The sequence below is a fragment of the Malurus melanocephalus genome, unplaced genomic scaffold, assembly GCF_030028575.1.
Source record: "Malurus melanocephalus ecotype Western Australia unplaced genomic scaffold, MMel_1.1 scaffold_856, whole genome shotgun sequence".
NCBI lineage: Eukaryota > Metazoa > Chordata > Aves > Passeriformes > Maluridae > Malurus > Malurus melanocephalus.
In genome coordinates this window covers 72,310-93,585 of record NW_026624088.1, presented here as the reverse complement: position 1 = coordinate 93,585, position 21,276 = coordinate 72,310, and the positions used below count along the sequence as shown (strand labels likewise).

General features: G+C 54.1%; 1 protein-coding gene across 1 annotated transcript in view; it reads right to left on the bottom strand.

Annotated features, from left to right (window-relative positions):
* Positions 1–9,832, bottom strand: part of NUDCD3 (NudC domain containing 3) — a 29,483-nt gene extending 19,651 nt beyond the window's left edge. Inside the window, exons 1-2 of the mRNA XM_057385699.1 lie at positions 9,589–9,832; positions 7,285–7,586 (exon numbers count right to left, since the gene is read on the bottom strand). Of these exons, the coding sequence (XP_057241682.1) occupies positions 7,285–7,586; positions 9,589–9,780 (494 nt within the window). The 5' untranslated portion in view covers positions 9,781–9,832. The remainder of the gene's footprint in view (positions 1–7,284; positions 7,587–9,588) is intronic.
* Positions 9,833–21,276: the final 11,444 nt, after the last annotated feature.

Genomic DNA, 21,276 nt, shown 5'->3' with positions numbered 1-21,276 from the left:
CCCCCCTGAGCCTCCTCCTCTCCAGCCTAAGCCCCTCCAGCTCCCTCAGCTGCTCTTCATGAGTTGTATTTCAAAGGCCTCCTCACCTTCAGGAAGCCTCAGAGCTTTGGCTTACCACCAGGATGGGACCAACAATCAAAAATCAAGCCTATCAAGACACATTCCCTGAAATCCCATCTCTTGGGTATCAGCTGCTCAAGGCACCACCTGCACAATGCCTTTGCTACTCAACCCAGCAGCCAACCAACAAATCCACCCCTCTCATTCCTCTGCAGCTGCAGCCCCACGGAGATGCTCTGCCCCTCTCCCTGCTGGGGGACAGCCTTGCTCTTTTCCAAGCTCCCTCTGTTCAGGAGAGCTTCCCCTTTTGTGTCCCGAGTTATTTCCAGAGCCGTTCCACAGCGCCAACTTACTGACATTAGGCGAGTTGAAATGCCACTGCCAGCTCACAGGAGAGTGTTGGAGTGCTGGCACCAGAGGGCTAAATTTCACTACTGCTGGGATATTTAGGTCAAGGACAGCAGGACATGCTGTCTGGGAAAGACCCTTGGGATCTTTATTGTTTGCACAGATCTTTATTGGGCTTCAGAGATCTCCTGAGAGAGAGATCTACACGCAGCCAAGTGAGTTCCCCTGGGAAAGGGGGATAAGGCCAAAGGAATCCAATGGGATTGAGCTGTGGGAACAGAGGACATGGTGGCCTCTCAGACCCCTGCATCACCAACACAACCTGGCYCAAACCAGGTAGTTTTCCACACTAGGCCCCTTTTGGTGAACTCTGTAATATTAAACCAAGCAAACAGGGATTGCTTTTTTGCCTAAGAATTGGGCACATGCTGTCCCTTGGTTTCCAGCCTTGGGATTTTCTGCTTGTTGAGATAAAAATTTATAGGTTTTAATTTAGCTATTTTTGGTSCCAGGACCTAATTTTGGAGCTCAGTACCTTCTTAGGGCAACTAAAAGCCTTAGCAGTTCAGTGCAGGACAGGGAAACTGGCACTCTGCTGCTGATCTCAGCTACCCAACCTGAGGAGCATGGCTCTCCATGAAAACACTGGAAAACTGAACCCTGACTAGTTCCTCATCATCTGCAAAAGGCTTGGGAGCAACAAGGACTGCACCAGAAAGGGTTAAGGGATTTCACCCTCAGATGGAGTGTTTCAGCCCTTTCAAAGGATGCTTCTTGAGCACTTGAGTTCCCACCACTACAGGAGAAGGCACATGGATTAAAATAATTCTCCCAGCAGAAGGYATGGCCTCTCTCTACTGGAGAGTCCACTTAGCAAAGACAATTTAAGTTACATTTCCCTGCTTCCCTCAGTATTACCTGGACACRTTCCTCCCAGAAACCAAACACGACAGCCCTGTGAGCACAGTGCTGCAGATCCTGAGGGCCAAAAGCCTTGGTGCCACRTAAGGAGCCAAGGACACACTGGGACAYGTTGGCAGAARGAGGTCTCACCAAATCAGAGCTTCTGTGAAGCTCCTGCTCCCACCTGAAAAAGCTGTCAGCTTTGGGGAGAGCTGGGAGGGGAGGGAAAGGGGTTGGAGTGRKATCACTTTACTGCGGGGGGTAYCGTGTGGATGGAAGAGGATTTCCTGGCCTCGTTGCAAAAGCGGGACAGTCAAGGAGCAAATAAATGGAGTAGGAGGCAGAGAACACAAATGGGTCCACATATGAGYATGGGAATGGCCCTCAGAATACCAGAGAATCGTGTAGGACCACGAGCACGAGGACCCTCAAGTGAGAAACAACCATAGAAATGAGGACTCTTCAGCCTAAAAATAGGCTGAAAGGGGAAAAATGGACATGATAGAACCTTACAGAGGGCAGAGAAGGGGACTGGGGACCTACTCAATGCCTCTTCACCTGCGCAGAGGAAACAGCCACCCATGGAAGTGCTGCGTGACAGGGACCTGCTGCAGGATGCTGTTGCAGAGCCATTGGGCACAGGAGGGCTGAAATTCAGAGAGAAAAGGGAAAAGAATCCCCCCAAGAGRGGGAAGGACCAAATGCTCAGAAAGTCAGGGTGAAGGCACAGAGGAAGTATCACTGAACACTCATTCTGTTCTTCTCCTCTTCCCCCAGCGTCTGCTGCTGMTGGAGACAGGATACGGGGCCAGATGGAGCTGGGCTGTATCGGGTCAGGCCATTCTCTGAGCTCTGTCTGACTCCTGCTCCTGACAGGCTTTGGCCGTGCCGGAGGAATTCCCTGTACACAGCCCCACGTGCAGAAGAGGAATCRGAACCAGGACAGACTCTCCTTAAATATGGATCAAGATCAGCTGCTTTCTGGGTCAGGCTGGAAGAACAGCACGGACTCTGAGGTGAGCTCATCAGGAAAGTCCACAGGGGGCACTGGGGAAGGAAACCAGTTTAACTGGMTACTGGTCTGGACAGTCCCAGACAAAACTGCTCAGCATCTAAGGGTGCCCCTCCCTTCTGAGAGGAGAAAGCTTGGGACAACGCAGTGTCTGAGTCAAACAAAACTGGCCTTGAAGTCAGCAGCGTGCAGCAACGGCTCCTCCTCACAGCTCTGCTCCCCCATGGAGGGTGACCAGCAGTGAAATTCCCTGGCATCCCAAGGAGGATGCAGCCATGCCAGGAAGCCCATCCCGCAGGCACCTTGCAACAAAACGCCATCTGGGCTTCCAGCAAAGCCAAGCCGTTGCTAAGTCGAGTTAGATTCACACAGGCGCCTCATGGAAATTTCCCAGAGCGCTGCTGTGTCATCCCAGGGATGCTCCCAGTGCGTCTCACAAAGGGTTAACCCCAGGTCACCATGGGCTCTGGAATGGGAGTGGTGGGTCTCAGGAGAGAGCTGGAACATCAGGAGCCAGCTCACCATATTAATGCATTTCAGTTCAATTCTACCCTGCTTCTCAGCCACCAAGCCAGGCAGTACACTAGGGATTTTTGTAGGTCACTGCTGAACCCCAACACCCACCCCCAGGGATAGCAGAGCAACATCAGGGAGAGCAGCCCAGTGCCAGGGCTCACCTGGACCAGGTGAGTGGGGTGCTCAGGGTGGCCAGGGCTCTGCTGCACACCAGGGTCTGTTTGCCCCCTTCCTTGGCACAGTGGCACTGCGTGCATAGCGTGAGTGGAGTCCCTTCCCCAGTCACAGACTCCAAAACACCTCAAGGGTCTCCTTCAAGGCCCCACAAAGCAGTGGTGGAACAATGAAGAGCCCCCTCCTCACTCCTCGAGCTGCCTCTTCCCTCTCTGTGCCACAAAAGGCAAATGGCTGAGGCCACAGAGAGCCCAGGGTTCCATTCTGCTGGGCATGTCACTGTGCCAGATCACCCAGCAGCAGCCAAAGCTTTCCTCAGGAGCAATGCACATCCTCCCGGGCCCATCCAGCACCGTGTTCTGTGTCCCACTGGCCTTGTTTCCAGCCCTGGCTGTGCTGTCCACACCCAAAGATCCCCCTCTCAGAGACATCACCTGCCCAGATGATCTCTAAGGTACAGACCAGAGCTGCCCCATCCTGGCTGGAGCACCTGGGAGAGACACAAAAGCTGGATGGAGAAACACGTGRAGGTGAGACATCCCCCACTACACACAGGCTTCCAGGACTGCCCTTCCCAGCCTCCTGCACTGCCTCTTGCCCATACATGGAGTAAGGGAAGGGACTCACAGGACAGAGAGCTTCCCCCCCAGTTCATACTGGGAGAAAACAGGGAGCAGAGGGAAGCCAGGAACCAAAGTCATAAAGCACAAGTACAGGCCGGGCTGCGCAGTGCCACACGTGGGCTGCCAGGCTCTATTTTAAATGCTGTGTGGCAAATATATGCAGGATGGAATCCAAGCTGGGGGAAGGGGAGGGTGCTGGGCAGCAGAGGTGTTCAAAATTAGGAGCTGAGCTCAGGCAAGGATGGCTTCTGGGAGCAGATGGGGGAAGAGCCAGAGCTGGGACTTGTGCAGCTGCAATGCCAGGAAAAACAGCCCCATGGTGAGGTGTGAGGAGGGCTGGACCCTGCTACCCTCCTGGCAAGGGACAGCAAGAGAGCTGTGACAGCAGGGAAGGACAGCTGGGACACCCGGGGCAGCTGCAAGAGGAGCCTGGCATGTTTGGTGACACAGAGACCTCTGTCCCCATCGGCACAGGTGTCACCCCAAAGACACCTCAGTGTATTTACAGGGCAGCAAAGAGGAACCTCCACTGACGTGTCTTTCACAAGAGGGACTTGGGGAAGACTGGCTGAGCCCCAAATTGAGCCCTGAAAACCTCCACACCTGCAAAACTGGCTCGATTCATCTGGATCCACCCTGAAAAAGCTGCTACCATCTCGCTGCTCTTCAAGATGTTCCCAAGCAGCACCCCAGCATCCGGGCGCAGCGCGAGGCTCTGATGGGAGCTGGCAGATCTGGGATGGTACCTGCCCTACATTTCCAGAGCCGTCAGGGTGACAGAATGAGCAAGTTTTTATATAGATTTTGGTGGCAGCGGTTTTCTTCACCAGCGGCTGGTGGTGGGGGGGGGGAAGGAAGGGAGATGGAAAATGTTTTTGTTTAAGCTCTTTTCTGCATTCCTGCTGCCAGAGCTGTACATTACTCATGCGCCCCTCGTACCCAGGCTGGTAGCTCTGGGTTTTGCTCAGAAGGAAGGGGCTGTGGAGAATTAAGCAGTCAGTTAAATTATTAATAGTCTGTCGGGGGGTGCCCACCCGGCCCCCGCTGCCTTTCAGGGGGCTCCAGTGCCCCCCAGAGGCACCGAAACCAACTACAGCCCCGTGACAAAGCCGCGGGCTGCTCTGCCCTACTTCAAACCCACAGACATCCCATTCTCCTGGCCTGGAAACCACCAGAGATGCCTGGCACTGGGACAGGGCCTCCTGTACCAAATCTCACCCACCATGTGAACAGGAGACGAGGGGGCTGCAGGCGATCCACCCCACCAGCAAATTTGGGGTGGTGGGAGCATAGGAAAAGATCCCACTGGGGAGGACAGAAGTTGCAGCTGTGTTCAGCTGAAGGCACCTTYTTTTTGTGGCTACACCCAGGGGAGAGCTGCCATGCAGGGCTTGGTGGTCAATGCCACAGGTGCAGGCTGCAAAACAGCACCCAAGTGTCTGAGGTCTGACAGGGTGGCCACTCTCAGAAGGGTGGCACATGTGAGGGTTGAGTTTTAACTAAGCTCTCGCCACACACAACAGAAATCATCCCTGTTGGCTCCAATGCACACACTGTCAGACCCTTCCTGTTCCCACAAGGGCCCTCACCTTCCTTCCCGATCCCTCCAGTTTCCTTCCTGCAACCCTGACATTAGTTTTCAGCCAGCTGCTGCCCCACAACACAAGTCCTGATGTGAAATCTCACGGGGCAAACCACAACAAACGTGGCCTGCACAGGGGCACAAGCAGCTGGCACTCAGCCCAGCTCCCTCTGCTCACAGCTACACTGGGTCTCCAGTTTCTCTCTCTCTTCTCCACTGGGAGAAAGCTGGGCTGAACACACSCAGGCCATTGCTGTGCAATCTGGCAGGGCTTTTTTTGACTTGCTAATTTTGCCCAGGGATCGGTGTCAGCCTGGCAGCCCCAGGGACAATCCTCCTTTAGCATTGCAGGTGATTTCATTTTTGGCTTCTGGCTTATTTTTATCCTGTGGGATGCACACCAGTTACATGTAAGTCCTTTCTCCTCCTCCCATCAGACCACATGACTCAGCAGTCACCCTGCAGGGCCCCTTCCCACCTCCCCCAAAGGCAGCCACWCTCAGGCTCTCCCCCAACACAGCCTCCAGCCAAGGCTGCAGAACCTGACTCCATCACTGTCTAAGAATAATGGAATCACTGAATATCCTGAGCTGGAAGGCACTCACAAGGATCATCAAGCCCTACTCCTGGCCTTGCAMAGGACRACCTCAACAATCCCACCYTTTGTCTGAGAGMRTTGTCCAAATGCTCCTTGAGCTCTGGCAGCCTTGGAGCCGTGACCAAGGAGCCTGTTCCAGTGCCCAACCATYCCCCAGGGAACAACCAAACCTCTCCACTCCAGCCACTTAGCATTCAACTGTCCCCAAGATTTTGGCCCTCAGACTGTCCCTTCCATATGCCAAGGGTGAACAGCCTGTAAGTCTGAGCTCTGGACTCTCTCTGCCTTATCAGCCATCTCAGTCCATCCAGGATCTGGGGTTTTTCCAGTGCTCCACTTCCTTCTGGCAGCTTGCTCTTCCCAGTGACATGTCCAAAACCAGCTGGGAGGACAGGGATCACCAGCCCAAGCTYCCCTCCTCACCAAGCACCAGTGGGACAGCAGGGACAGGCCACAGCAAAGCTCCACGTATGGCCAGGACAGCTGTGGTGATCAGAGAGGGGTCTGACCACAAAAACCACCAGGGAGGTGAGGAGGAGATGAGGTCTGCACAGCCAACTCACAGCATCACACCCCTGACTTGGTCAGCAAAAAAACACCAGAGTGGAGCAAGAGGCCCTGAGCAAAGGCTGGGCAGCTCTGCCTCGGCCCAGGGTCAAGGTGAGGCCCAGGGAACTATGAGTGAACCCTGCACAGGACCTGCATTCAGGTGCACAGCTCAGAGACACAGTGCTGATCCTCTGGAGCTCATCTCTTGCTGCTCAGCACACAGGGTCAGCCTGGGAGTGTCCCAGAGGCCGTGGAAGGACTTTGACACAAGGACATACCTCCACAAACAGAGGCTGCTTGGCACAGCTGGAAAGCCACCAAGCTTGGCTAAAGAGAAAACTCTGCAATGTTTGATCTTCAAAACTCTTCAAATGTTTGATCTCTGGCCCTGATCTGAGCCCAGGGCTGGGCCAGAGACCTCTAGAGKGCTCCAAACCCATTTGCTGCTGCAGCCGGGCCGTCACACAGGCAGGCCTGCCAGCACCAACYTGCAGGTATTGCACACTCCCAGACAGCTGCTGGGATGTCTCCCAGCACACCAGTGAGTCCAACACTAACAAAAAGTTGCAAGCTGGTGCCAAGACTTCTATGTGAACCTTAGCAAGTGCCAGAAAAGGGACAGTGCTCACCACAGCCAGTTTGTGGGGCCATGTACAGGATATGCTACACACCCTGCTCAGAGCAGAGTGGAAAACCCTGAACCACCCACAGGATTACTCCTCCAGCTCTCTTGTGGGGATTTACACAATGCCTCTGGCCATGGAAGCCTGCAAGGGAAATCCTCACAGCCTCCCAAAGGGCCGAGTGTCTGCCGAGGAAGGTCAAAACCCAAAAAGAGCAGTGCAGGAAGCAGTGGACACCCTGTCCATGGTTTTGCCTCCCCCCTGCCAAGAGCATGAATAAATTAAGAGATGCTTACGTGGGCAGCTCAGCTGGGGCAGCAGCCCCCAGAGGCTCCGTGGACACAGGGCTGGGGGCTGCAGTGCCCTGGGCTGTGGCCGGTTCCTGTTCCTGCTGTGTGCCTGCAGCCCCCTCAGCCTCTGCTGCTGGGATGTGCTCTGTCGTCTCCACCTCAATCTCCTGAGCTGCAGGGCACAGCTTCACCCTCTCAGCAGCTGCAGCTGCCTCCTCCTCCTCCTCCTTCTTCCTCAACTTGGCCTCCAGCTCCCGCCGCCTCTTCTCATCATCCTGCCTGGCCATCCGCTCAAACACTCGGAATGCCTGCGAGAGAAAGAGCAAACCGAGTGAGCAGCACTGCCAGCTCTGCCTGGGATGCTGACAGGAGCAGAATCTTGCCCAGTACACCTGGGGCACTTATTCCTTCCTCTCTCTGCATCACGTACCCACTGTGATCTGTTTAAAAACAACTGGTGACTCTGTGAAAAATCCTACAGCCATGTCAAGCATGCTTCAGAAACCCCTGGGAGCATTTTGGAATTGTTTCTAGGATTGTGTTCTGGCAGGCAATCTCTCCCCAACCAGGGAAGATGTCTGGTTACTCCAGGGGAAAGGGGAGCAATGAGATGCAGCTTTTGTCTGGGAAGGGGTTCACCCCATATTGCAGTGCTCACCCAGGGACCCTGGACTCAGATAGTTTCCAACAGGCAAAAAGGATGAGCTGCCCCAGGAGAGGCTGCAGAACAGCTGACCTGGCACTGGCTGACAGGTGCAGGGGGAGATGTGATCCCAGGAGGTGTAATCCTACCCTGCACATGGCTCCTGGCCATGCCTGTCCAGGCTGGAGCTCAGAAGGGAAGCCCAAAGCTGCATCTGCAGCAAGGGATGACAGTGACTCAGACCCTGCACCTGCTCCTTGAAGAACTTCAACTTCTCCCACCCAAGAGTCAGGGCACTGGCATCGTAAATGTGTTCTGAAAAGTGTGCAAGCATCAAACACAGCTCTCCTTTACTCCCAGGAACGTTTTGGAGGCAGATACAGTGCTTCCAGCTGTGGACTGGCAAACCTGCTCGATTTGAGTTTTCCTCTGGGTCCAGGAGGTGCAGGACAAAGGACATGGCTGAGGCAGAGCTCCTGCCAGTGCAACCACAAAAGGACAGAAGCTTGTGCCACTCACCCCCGCCTTCCTCCCCAGGCAGTGAGCAGAGGGGAGGAGTGGAAGAGCTGAGTGCCAGCCCTGCATGAATCATGCAAAGCAACACCTCAGAATTGTGTCCACTGGGCTGCAGTTGAGCCAGGATGAGGAGAATAAACCCCTCCCACAGTGTCCTCACGCTCTGGGTGCCTCTGGTGGCTGTCCTGACTAACACCTTCCCCAGCAGGAACGCTGCACCTCCTTCCTTGTGCCCAGCCCCAAACAGCCTCAGGGGGACATCAGACAGGAACCCCCTCAGCACTGCTCCTCTGCCCAGCAGTTTGAGCTCCATGCTGTCCCTCTACAGCCTGAGGCCCCTCTGGGGCTCCCCCTAATCCAGAGGTCAGCAGGGGTTACTCCGGGGGGTGACGAGGACCTCCATGTGCCATGAGGCTGTGCAGGGAGATGGAGGTCTCCCATCCCCCTGATCCATGACACGCCAGGTCTAATGCACCTGGGAAGAAAAACTCATCCACTGTGAGCAGACGAACACCCTAAACACAGCCTCACTTCAAATTTCATGAGCTCGTTCTCTCCTTTGCCAGTGAACACCAATAACAATCACCAGAGAAGCCCCAAATCAAAGCTGCTCTAACACGAACCGAGCGGCTCAGGGCTTTTACTCCCTCCCGTCCAGGAGCAGGACCAGAGCAATGCCGGCCACAAGCTCTCGCTGAGGGGGGAACCTGCTTCCCCTCACAACTCCCGGGTCCTCATCTGCCCCCTGCCAGTCTCGGGGCTCTCTGCTCCCACGGCTCCTGGTGGCAGATCCCCGAGTCCAGCCGGGCTCGGTGCTCCCGGGGCCGAGCTGCGAGCGAATGTCGAACCGCGATTCTTCCCGCCGGGCTCTCGCAATCCTCGCCTGCCTGTGCGGCTCCTCATCTTCTAACGAGGGTGATGTTTCCCTCYCGTGCCTTCCTCCGCTCCCCCAGGCAGTGCCGGTGCCCCGGGAGCTGCTGTGCTGCCCGACCCCCGCCTGCCCGGACCTAACCCCGCCGCCGCCCGACACGGACACTGCCCGGCCCGGCAGACACGGCCCATTGGGCTCGGCTCRGCTCGGTCCGGCGGCAGGGACAGCGCCGGTCACCAGCACGGCCAGGCCGCGTCATTCCCCCGGGCCCCGCCGGTACCTGCAGTGCCATGGCCTGCGCCGCGCCTGGCGGGAAGCCCAAGCGGTCCCCGGGCCGCAGAAGGAGCCGGTAGAAGTCGGTCTTGCGGTAGAGGAAGCCGAAGAGGATGCGCAGGAACTCCTCCACGTTGCCGACATGCTGCAGGATGCCCAGCAGCGCCTGGTCGTACATGTCGGTGAGCGCGGCCTCCATGGCGGCCCCGGGCCCGCTGTCACGGCAACGGGTTCAGCCGCGCTTCCGGTCCGCCCGGAACACGCCCCGTGTACATCTATTCCGGCCTCCCCGCCGGCTCYTCCAGCCCCGCTGGMTSTTCCCGGTGCACCGCGGGCACCTCCTGTCGCCTCCCAGCACCGRGGGACGCCCCGACYCCGCGCCTCCCTGTCCCCGSTGTCCCTCTCCCCACACCCTCCACRTCCCCCATGCTCCGGYCTCCCCCTCCCCTCGCCATTCCCGGCTCTGCCCCGGCGGGGGCGCTGCAGGAGCAGCTCCCAACCTCCAGGGGGCGCCAAGGGCCCGCCGCTGCCGCCGCTCGGGGGCGGGGCCAGAACCGGGCGGGGAGCGGAAGTGACGCAGGGGCGGGTCCGTCATGGCGGCGGGCGGGAATGGGTCCGGTCCCTCAGGGCGGGCGGGTCCCGGTCTGTGGAGACGGGTGGGTCCCGGTCCATCGGTGCGGGCAGGAGCGGGCCCGCGGGTCCCAGCGCTTCTTCCCCCGGCACTTACCGGCCCTGCCCTGGCCCGCCTGCGTTGAGGGCTGGGGGAGCTCCCAGAGCCGTCCCCTCACTCCTGTCCCCTCTCCCAGAGCCGTCCCCTCATCCTGTCCCCTCACTCCTGTCCCCGCTCCCTGGTGTCACCCCGGCCGCTGTGACCCCTCGGCCCGTAGCTCTTCTGTCGCAGGATGGGTTTGTCCAGACGTGTGCCAGAAAGGTCTTGGGATGGACCGTATCAAAACTGTTCCAAAATCCAAAATTGTTTCATCAGTGCTTCCCCTTGATCGGCTTGATCGAGACTGGAGCATCAAATCAGCCCAGCCACCAGGCACCTTTCCAACGCTGCCTGCAAATCCACCTCTCCAGGGCAGAGAAGGGTATTGYRGGTGCCATCCCTTTGTYCCCATGTCACCRAAAATCGGGAAGAAAATAAAAACYCTCTTAACACTATATTTGAAGTGATAGAGAATCAGGCATTACTTTATTTACTGGCCAGGAYGTGCCAAGGAAAATATTCCAAACACACGTGCTTTTASARGATTTTYYTTCAAACTTTATACAGTCAAAACTCAYAGRRATGTATCATTTCMAAGTCCATTGGTCCAGAGTTGAGCAACCCCCAGGATTCACTTTCCTATTGGACCCGAATTTCTTTGCCTCTGATGTTAATTAGATCTTCATTCCTTGATTTTCTTGATCAGTTTTTTTCCAGACTGGATGTCTCCAGCTCTGCCAGAGGGTCTGGGGTAGATGTTTGTGGATGGCCACTGATATTCTCTTGATGTTTTGTATGTTTATTCTTTTGGGGATTTTTTGGGCTTCTCCCAATTCATTGACATGTTAAGCCCATCTCCTGTAGAGCGATACTTCATCTCTTCAAAAAAACTTTAAAAAAATAATAATTCCATTCCCTAAAGCAAAGTCAAACTAAACCTAGCTAGGGAAATAAAATAAATTTTAAAAGCTGTATTGTTTTCAACACAGGGTCGTATACAGGGAGCCATTTGGAGCAGCAGATCCCACACAAGTTTAAATCCCCAAAGCCCACATTAGAGAGAGCAGTGTCAATTTAAGGTCCAAATTTTGGACTACAAAATCACATGTACAAGTTTCAAGGTTTATACTTTAAACTTCAAAGCCTCATTGAGAGGTCCAAGACCACCATTTTTAAGATCCATGATAAATAAATCTTATGGGCTACTCCCAGTCTGTTGATACGTTAAACCCATCTCCACAGAGTGATGCTTCATCTCCTAAAAAACTTTAAAAATAGATCCATTTATGAACATTTTGAAAGGAATGAGAGGGAGGTGTCTTTACAAACAAGCTGTGGGGTCTGCTGGGAGATAAGGGCAGGTCCTGACAGGTGAAAGGAGCAATGATGGGACCATAAATTCCAGAGGAATTCCACCCATTGACACAGACTTGTACTGACCCAAGGCAGAGCTAAATCCCTGGACTGAGAGAAAAAGAACAGAGACACAAAGAATAAAAAGTAGGGGATGCACATTAGATGGGGTCTGTATTAGGGGATTTGGGAATTCTGTACCTCTCARGTTCCTCAGCCAATGGGGAAAGAGAGCAGGAAATTAGGCCGGAAAACAGGGATAAAAAGGAGACTGAATTTGAGAGACCCCATGGAAATGCCCCATGGCCTCTCCCTTTATTCCAATAAATTTACAAGATTCCTCTGTCTCCTTTCTGGACATAAACCTCTGGTGTTTGTGGATTAATTTTCCTAACAATTTTAACATTTATAGTAACACTGGAACAACATCTTTTGCTATGTGTTGTTAAACATGTGTCTACGACTCTGCAGATACTTTTCAGGTTATTTAGGAGTTGTCTAAGGAACTAGCTGAAAGTAGTAAAGAATTTTATCCAAAACCCTGGCAACACAATCTACCTGGCACTAATGCATTAGCTTCTGTTAAATCTGAATTCTCTGTTTGGGGCTGGACACATTGGTTCATCTACATATGGGAATAAAACAAAACATCTTAAATTTATCTTGGGAAGGTGGATAAATATTATTATAAATTATCATTTTTGGTATTACTATTATTCTCTTCACCCAGGGCTTCACTTGATGGCTGTGGCTTTTCCAACAGCACAGAGAGGGGCATGGTGACTCCATCAGCCTGTTCCCTCAGACTTTGCAGCAACTAAACTTTAATTCAACTTTTCTCTTCATTGAAATTCAAACTGACCCCCCCCCCCCCCCCCCCCTTCATTGAAATTCAAACTGAACCCCCCCCCCCCCAAATAAACGCACTACAATAACTTACAGAAACCATTATTATAAATCTAACATTAAATTATACAACTCTGTGAAAGCCAAACTTTCAAAATTTATTTACAACAGCTCCGAGATGCACTTTGGCAGCACATGCTATTACTTTTTTTAGTTTTACAGAACTCCTGAAGTTCTGGGCTTTTCCTCTTTGTGTCTCAGGCAGAAGAACCCCATGGCCCCAAGGGTGGTGAGCAGTGGCAGCCCTGGGAACCCTGGGGCAAGGACAATGCTCGGGGTGGGGCTGATGCCAATGGGAATGCACCTTCCCATGATCCACACCTGGCATGGGCTCCAGAGTTTGCACGAGAAATGGGCAACAAGGAGAGATGAAAATTCCCAGCACTGCCTGGTCAGTGCGGGGATTTTTTTCTTCTTATTCTCCAACTCCACCAATTCAGCCAGACCGGGAGAGGAGGGTCCCTGCCTGGCCTGCAACCGACCCCTTGGCACTCTTGGGGTGATTTGACTGCAGCAGTGAGGCACAGCCAAGCAGCAGAGCCAAGTGCAGAGGACAGCAGGAAGGGCCCAGTGCCCTGAGGCTTTGCAGGGTTTTGCACCCATCCCTGTCCCCACTGCAGGGAACACTGCTCGTGCTCGAGATGAAGGTGCTGTACCCCTTGTGTGTGTCCATCCCCAGCCCTGTCCCCCGTCTGCCCTTGCCCCAGGGACTCTGTGCTGCTCTCTGCATGAGGCTGTGACCAGAGTCCTGCACTGACCCGTCAGGTCTGGCTGCTTCCCCCAAGGAAGGGGACAGGGCAGTCACCCCCACCTCTGTCATGGCAGCTGGCCATGCCTCAGCCCTGGGGGCAGCTCGGTGCCTCGGGGGGCTGATTCTGAGCTGGTGCTCAGCACAGCTCCTGCACCTCTTGGCTGCTGCTCCCCAGTGCCCCCAGTACCCCCTTCCACGCTAAGCCATTGGGAGAATCAGCTTTTAATGGAACATACCCAGGCACAAATGTGTCCTGAGGTTAAAATCTATCACCATTCCACTCTCAAACACACTCACACCTCCCACCACGGGGCTGGCTGCCAGAGCCCGGTGCTCTTCTGCTTCTCCTTCCACTTGTCTTGGTTTGAAAGAGGTGTTTGCCAATGAAGGCAGGGACCCCCCCCTTAGAGTGGTGGATATGACCCTCCTTCCCTCCAAATTATTATAGCTTTGAAAAAAACACAGGCTTTCAGGCAAGAATATGGGAAAAAGGGAATAACAGTTTTTACTAATATATATATAACAAAATGAAATAAGTAATAACAACAATAGCAACAACCAGCCCAGTCACAAACCCAGTGACAGCCTCACACAGAGATACACCCAGATTGCTCACGTGGCCAAGGATGGGTACAAACTGGCAGAGATAGATGGAGAAAAAGTTCCTCTGCAAACTCACAGCAGAAACGCTGATCTCAGTGCTCCTTTAACCACCACAGCACGAATCTCAGGGGTCCCAGGCAAGGCATGGGGGCAGAAGATCACAGTGCAGCAAAACAGGAACCAACGAGCGGAGATGCTGGGCTCTGCAGAGAAGAGCAGTCAAGCTCTCCTCCACAGGTAGCAGGCCAACCTCCTTCTCTAAGGCAAGCAGGGCAGGATATATAGTTACCCCCCACACAACACCCACACCCACCTCCTCCCAGTACTTAGCAGGATCGTTTGGGTGGGGTGTAGGTCCTATTGTCTTTACCAATCGCCCAGCCATCAAAAGGATRACCTGGCRATCAGTGTATCCCAGCAACAAAATGGGAAAGAAAAATTTCCCAAGAAAGGAAACAAAAGGAGAAATCTTAACCCACAACACCACTTCTCATGTACCCTGTGCCAGACTTTTCTGTGTCTCGTGCTCTGCCAGAGAGGAGGTGCACTAAAATCTGGGAGGGAGAATGGCCAGGACAGCTGCYCTGAACTGGCCAAGGGGACACTCTGTGCCAGACAACATCCTGCCCAGTATGGGGGAGTTACCCAGAACAAAGGGCTGATTGGGGTTTGGGGACTGGTTTGGCATTGGTTAGTGGSTAGTGAGCAGTTGTAATGTGCATCATTTGGTTTTTTGTGTATTCTCTCCTTCTCACCATATTATTATTATTATTATTAATATTATTGTTGTTGTTGTTGCCACTCTGTTGTTTGTTTTTTAACAAATGTAACAAATTATTTTTTAATMATTTCAATTATTAATCAGTTTTTATCTCAGGTCACAAGTTCTGTTTTCTTCGCTTTCCTGAGTGTGCTCCTTATCCCATCAGGTGCAAAGTGAGTGAGCAGCTTCACGGTGCTCAGTTACCAGCTGATGTGTCCTTTTTGATGACTGATCTGAAGGGTTTGAGATAATTCCCAAGGGAAATTGGAGACAGTTCCTCCAAGGGAACTCCAGGAAGCGTTTGGTCCGTGCCAGCAGCTGCCTGACACCCCTGGGCACCTCCAGGAGCACTGGGATTTGCTCTGGAGAAGATGAAATCCCAGCTGGTCTCTGCAGAGTTTTCTAGAGCAGCTCCCTGGAGAATCCTGTGTACGCTGGGGAAGGGCTGAGCCTGGTGGTTTGCTTGTCACCAGCAGCTGTGGAGCTGGCAGAATGTYGCTGGTGGAAGGTCCCTGTGAGGTCACAAAGCTGCCAGCAGAGTCTCCAAGCCAGGCTCTGGGCAGGTTGGGTGTCACAGGCTCCGGCAGCGGTGGCAGGAGCAGCAGCGGTGGCTGTGTTATGGTACAGGCGCGGTGGGCCCTGACTCTCATCCTCCTCCTGGTGGCCTGGCCAGCCCAGGACATCGGGGCTGCTCCGTGGCAGGCACAGGCAGCGGGTAGGTGGGCAGAACCCAGCTCCAAAACATCCCCTGAGCAGCAGGGACTCGGAATTTCGCTGACACACTTTGTCCCCAAAGCGCCGGAGCACGGGGCTGCGCAGGAGAGAGCACCTGAGCATGGCCAGCAGGCAGTGCCAGTCCTTGTGAGAAAMATCAGGGCCTTCCACATCAATGACTTGTCAGGTAATGTCCCCTGCTTCCCTCAGCTCACCTGGACACATCCTCCCAGAAACCAAACACTGTGAGCACAGTGCTGCAGATCCTGAGGGCCAAAAGCCTTGGTGCCACGTAAGGAGCCAAGGACACACTGGGACAYGTTGGCAGAAGGAGGTCTCACCAAATCAGAGCTTCTGTGAAGCTCCTGCTCCCACCTGGAAAAGCTGTCAGCGTTGGGGAGAGCTGGGAGGGGAGGGAAAGGGGTTGGAGTGAGATCACTTTACTGCGGGGGGTATYGTGTGGATGGAAGAGGATTTCCTGGCTGTTCAGCAGCATCTGCTGAGCTCCCTGGATGTCCACAGGCTCTGCCCCGGGGCTGCTGCTGCTCCTTGAGGCAGAAGCCAAATTCTCAGAGCAGAGCCAGCACTCTGCCAGCAGCCAGGAGCCACTCTGGGGTGACCACCACATTGGGGGTGACTGCCACTCTTGGGTGATTGCCACCTCGGGGGTGGAGGATGTTTCTCTTGCTTTGCCAGGGACACACACTCAGAAACTCTGTGGAAACAGTGAGATGCTCACCCCCTCTCTCACCTGCCATTCTCGGGGATTTCAGAACTTTGCTCTTTGGGGAATGAGGCCACCCCATCAGCACACGTGTGGAAATGTCACTCTGGGTCTAATGTCCCTCCCCCAAGAGCTGCATCTCAGAGCTTGCTGTGAGACCCTGGAGGCTCTGACACACCAGAGGGGGATCCCTCCTCGGAACTGGGGTCCAAAGGGGTGTGTTCTCAGATCCAGCACGGCTTAGGGGGACCCTACATCATCCTCCTGAAAACTCTGTGCCCGAGCCATGCTGAGGCTTTACTTTTCCCTGATCCTTGACGGTGCTGCCAACCCTGGGGGAAAAAAAGCAAAACAAAGCAAAACAAAACAATTCAAAACAAAACAAACAAAACCAACCAAAAAACAAAATACCGAAACAAACAAACAAACCAAAAAAAGACACAAAACCCCAACTTTATCCACAAGGCCCCCATGCCAGGATATGGGAATGCTTTCAAAATTATCCAGGCACTGGGCAGTCCTGCCAGAGGTTCCAAGTGGGAGACAAGTCCTGAAAACCGGGGGCAGGCAAATGCTGCCCATGCTGGAGAAATGACAACAAGGGAGAGCAAAGTTCAAGCATCTCCCTAAAGGGCCTGAGTGCATCCCCTCGGGGTGTGGGTGCTGGGCTGGGGAGGGAGAGCTGGGGGTGGCTCTCCCTGACACAGGGATGGGTTTTGTCCAACACCATCTCACTCCAAGGGGGGATTGGTCAAACAGCTGTGCTCCCCCCATGCTCTCTGTCCAGCACCCGAATCCTGTCCAGAGGGACAGCAATATCCTTCAGCATCAGAGAGTCTCAATCCATGTCAGCACCCACCAAGCCTTGAAAGGGAAGATGGGCAAAAGAAATCGTGGGCAGATGTGAAGGATCCCCAGGAAGAGGGAGCAAAGCCGGGGTGCTGTGTTCTCCTGTGATCCTGTCCCCTGCTCTGTTGTTCTGTCAGGATATGTGGTRCTCCAGGCTCTGAGGGGAGCTCCATGGTGGGTTTGGTTGCAGATTTGGGCACAGGGAAGGCTTTCCCAATTTCTCAGCTGGACCCTGCACTGGAACTCCCCTGAGACCRGTCAGTCCTGACCAACTGCACAGCCTGAGTGCTGCTTCCAGGGTTTGCTCAGGGGRAAATGCAACTTTATTCTTTCCATTATGGTCCAGAGTATGAAGAAGAAAAGAGACAAATTTCCCTGGAGACGTCCAGACTGCTCCATGAAATCCTGAGGCAGCTGAAGATGATAATGGGAGGTGGGTACTCTAGGTTAGGTCACTCCTAACCAGCACAGAGGGGAAGCAGAGGTTTCAGAACCGTGTAGGGGCACACCAGAGCCCCCCACACCTCAGACCCTCACTGAAGTGACCCTCCATGTCTCTGTGGGTACTGCTCAGCTGCAAGGATGGTCCAGAATCTCTACTGCCAGTTGTGCCTCCAGCTGAGTCCCAGGACTGTGTTTGCCCCAGTCACATCATCCCTGGCCAGAGCACAGGAGAAATTGTGGGCAAAKAAGAAGGATCCCCAGGAGCAGGGAGCAAAACCAGACACTGGAAGAACTGAATTGTGGCCACTCCAAAGTGTGAGCAAAGCTGAGAGGAGACAGAGGGTCCAGAGAGCACAACTTGCAAATTCTCAGAGTTCCCTTGGCTTTTCTACTGAAGCCACAGAAATATTGCAGCCATAGGATATTCCCTGGTTCAGAAATGCTAATGAAAGGGGGAAAGAACATTTGCTGGCAATGTCAGCCCTTGCACCAGATTGCCAGAGGTGTGCAGGACACGCTGACGTGCCCGATTGCTCCTCCAGGCGTGAACAGCTTGAGCCTCAACAGTGCTGTCAGGAGGAGATCTGAAGGGGCAGATTCRAGTGCTGTGAACGACGGGGCAGACTCGAACCTTCCGGATGAAGCGTCAGATCCAAACCTTGCGACGGGCAGGTCAGAGCCWAACAATGGCTCTGTGACTGCTGATAATTTCCAGAAGTACTGCATAGAAGGCATCGTGGCTGTCCTTGGCTCGATGCTGCTGGGGATGGTGGTGTGCTGCGTGATCCACGTGTGGAGGAAGAGGAAAAAGTGAGTTTTTTGGGCTGGAGGGGAGCTGCCAAAGCGGTTTGGGCCTGGTGTGAGGTGTTTTGAGCTCTGGTGCTCTGGGTGCCCAGTAAATCACCCAGATTATCCAGGCAATCTGGGGATTGGTGCTGGGAGCTGGCACCCCATGCCCTGCCCAGAGCTCTSTGTGCCCACAGCTGCCCAGTAGTGCCCCACACCCTCACACCCCCCAGACCTGAGCAGATTCCTCTCTCCACAGGCGCCTCGCGGCTTCCAAAGCCAGCTCAGAGCGTGGGGACAGCCGGGCAGAGACCAGCAGAATATTTGCAGGAGTATAAATAAATAAAGATCAGCAGCACAGGCAGCTGGGTTGTGCTGGCAGCAAACTGCCATGGGTGCCACTGCGGGKCCTGGGGGTCCCCTGGGTACTGATGGGATGTGGGGGGGACCCTGTGGTGCCACTGAGTCTGAATTGCCATTGATTCCAAYTGATTCCAATTTGATTTTCACTCTATGTGTTATGCGTGCTGCAAGCAAGACAGTGACCCAGGACATCACACTTGGTTGTGGTTTTGYAAAATTATTTTAATTYGATGCCTTAGGATTTTTAGTTTCTMTATTTYCATRKWTCTGTATTCTTGTACTTCTCCASTGCACAGCACTAAAGCTCCTGTTCTCCCATCTTCACACAAAACAATTCCTCTCTGAGCCTGAAATCCAAGGACACTTCACTGCCTCAGAGCCCCAAAATATGGAAACAACAGAGAATTGGGGGGAGCAAACTTGGGGTGGGTGACATCATCACCTGAAGGTGTCATTGCAGAATTGGGGCCCGATGTGTTCATGAGACAGAACTGATAAAAGGGGAAGATCTCGTGACTCGGGGTCCATTTTGGGTGCAGCCTCAGGAGGAGGCTCTGTCTGCCCTCAGTGTACCAGCAGGCCTGGATTAAATTTATGTACTTTTATTCTCTTCACTTTGTCTGGCCTCTGTTTCAGGTGAGCCTTGATAAGGCATCAGTTTGAGGAGGACTTCCCATGAGGAAGGACTTTTCTGTGCAGGTGATCACACACTGGAACACACTGCCCAGGTTGTGGAGTCTCCCCCACTTGAGATATTCCAGAACTGTCTGGACACAATCTTGTGCAATGTGTCTGGATGACCCTGCAGGTTCATCCTGGAACCTGCCAGCATGTGCCAGTAGGGATGTCCAGTTCCTTGTCTCTGGGTGGGGCATTTCCCAATGAGATGATGGAATTCCAGGGGTCATTCCCAGTGTCCAGTTCCTCCTCTCTGGGCGGGGCATCTCCCAATGGGATGATGGAATTCCAGGGGTCATTCCCAGAGCCCTCCATGGCCCATGAGCAGAGATGGCCCTTGGAGGGTGTTATCAGGGCTGGGTCATGGTGAGGATAAAGAGCTCTGCCCCCGCTGATTTAACAGCTCATGGAGATGGTGACAGAACACAGACTGCTTTGGTTACACCTTCCATGGAACTGAAAACACCAGGGCCCAGAAGGAATCCTTCACTGCCACCTTAGCTTTTTGCCACGAGAGGCTCTGGCAARGCTGGAGTCACACAAAGCTGACAGGGAAGGTGGAGGAGGAGGAAATGTGGCATCTCACCCTGCCCTTCCACCCTGGAGAGCCCATCCCTTCAAGCCATGGTTCCTGTGCTGGTGATGGGACTTGCAGAAGGTGGCAGGACCTCTTCCCCTCTATGCACACAGATGACTTAGGGTGCCCATGGGGCTTTTGGGAAAGGCTCTGCTCTGACAACATCGTTTGGTGGAGTCCCCATGCCTGAGAGCATTTTAGCAGGGTTGGCACAGGGGCAAGCAGAGACCCCTTGGCTCAGGTGGGAGTCTGTGGAGATGTCAGCATGCACAGAGAGAAGGGAGGGAGTCTGAGCATCCCAAGAAGAAAAGGAGACASGAGTGATCCAGACTGGTGATTAAGAGAGATCTGGGCATGAGCAAAGGAGAAATGTAGAGTCAGAGTGGACATGGAGGGCAGAGGAAAGCAATGTGAATAGGCACAGGGGAAAGAGGGGAGCTGTGAGCTGGCTGGGGGTCAGAGCAGCCTTGGAGGGGAAGTGGTGTGCTCTGGGTGCACAGGRAGGGGCAATGTGGGCACATGTGGCAGGGGTGCAAGCAGTGGAACCATTTTTGGGGTGAGGTGAGGAGAGGGAGATCATTCAGCAGTTAAATCACGGGCAAAACACTTGGCTCAGGAAAATGAATTTTAATTTATTACCAATTAACAACAGGATAGGACAATGTGAAATAAGAGGATCAGTCAGGAGAGGAGCCAGGGTAGGGAGGGGGGCCAACCCTTTGGGGTGCTGGGGGTTTCCAGAGACTGCTGGTAACACTTAAGGGGTCCACAGTGTGACACTCAGGGATGCTGTTGAACCTGCARGTCAAAGCCASCACAAGGACTGSGAGTGCCRGTGCCAAGCAGATGGATTTTGGGRCAGSCTCAGCACCCACCAAAGGCTCCCAATGCATGAGTCACAGCCTTAGGGGTGTTCCTGGGGCAGGGGGATGCAGCCTCTGGGTCTGTATGCGAGGTGGCCACAGGCTGGAGTGTTTGCCAGGGCATTTGCCAGCAGCTCCCACGGCGCTGCTCGTGCTCTGAGTGTCTCTGGTGTCACAGTCCCACTGCTCAGTAGGAGCTGACAGAGGCCTAAGGATCTTGGGATGCAATGAATTGGTCTGGGGGCATCTCCAAGGGCCCCCCAGCCTTGCTCCTTCATGGATGAAGCTGGGGGGATCCATGTCCTGGACCCCAGGTCCCATAACCCTGCACCCCATCCATCCAGTGCTGCACCCACMTCATCAATGCTGCTCTCCACGTGCACGGCTCTGTACCCCCTTTTGCTCAGTGCACACCTGGCCACACACACATTGTGCTGTGTCCCGTGGTTGGTGCAGCATCCCACACACTCAGTGCTGCACCCTGCATGCCCAGTACCACTCCCCAGGCCTGCAGGGGTGTAGATACACCTGGATCCCTTCTCAGCTCTGGGGGTRCAGGGTTATGGGACATGGGATCCAGGACATGGATCCCCCYAGCTTCACCCAGGGACT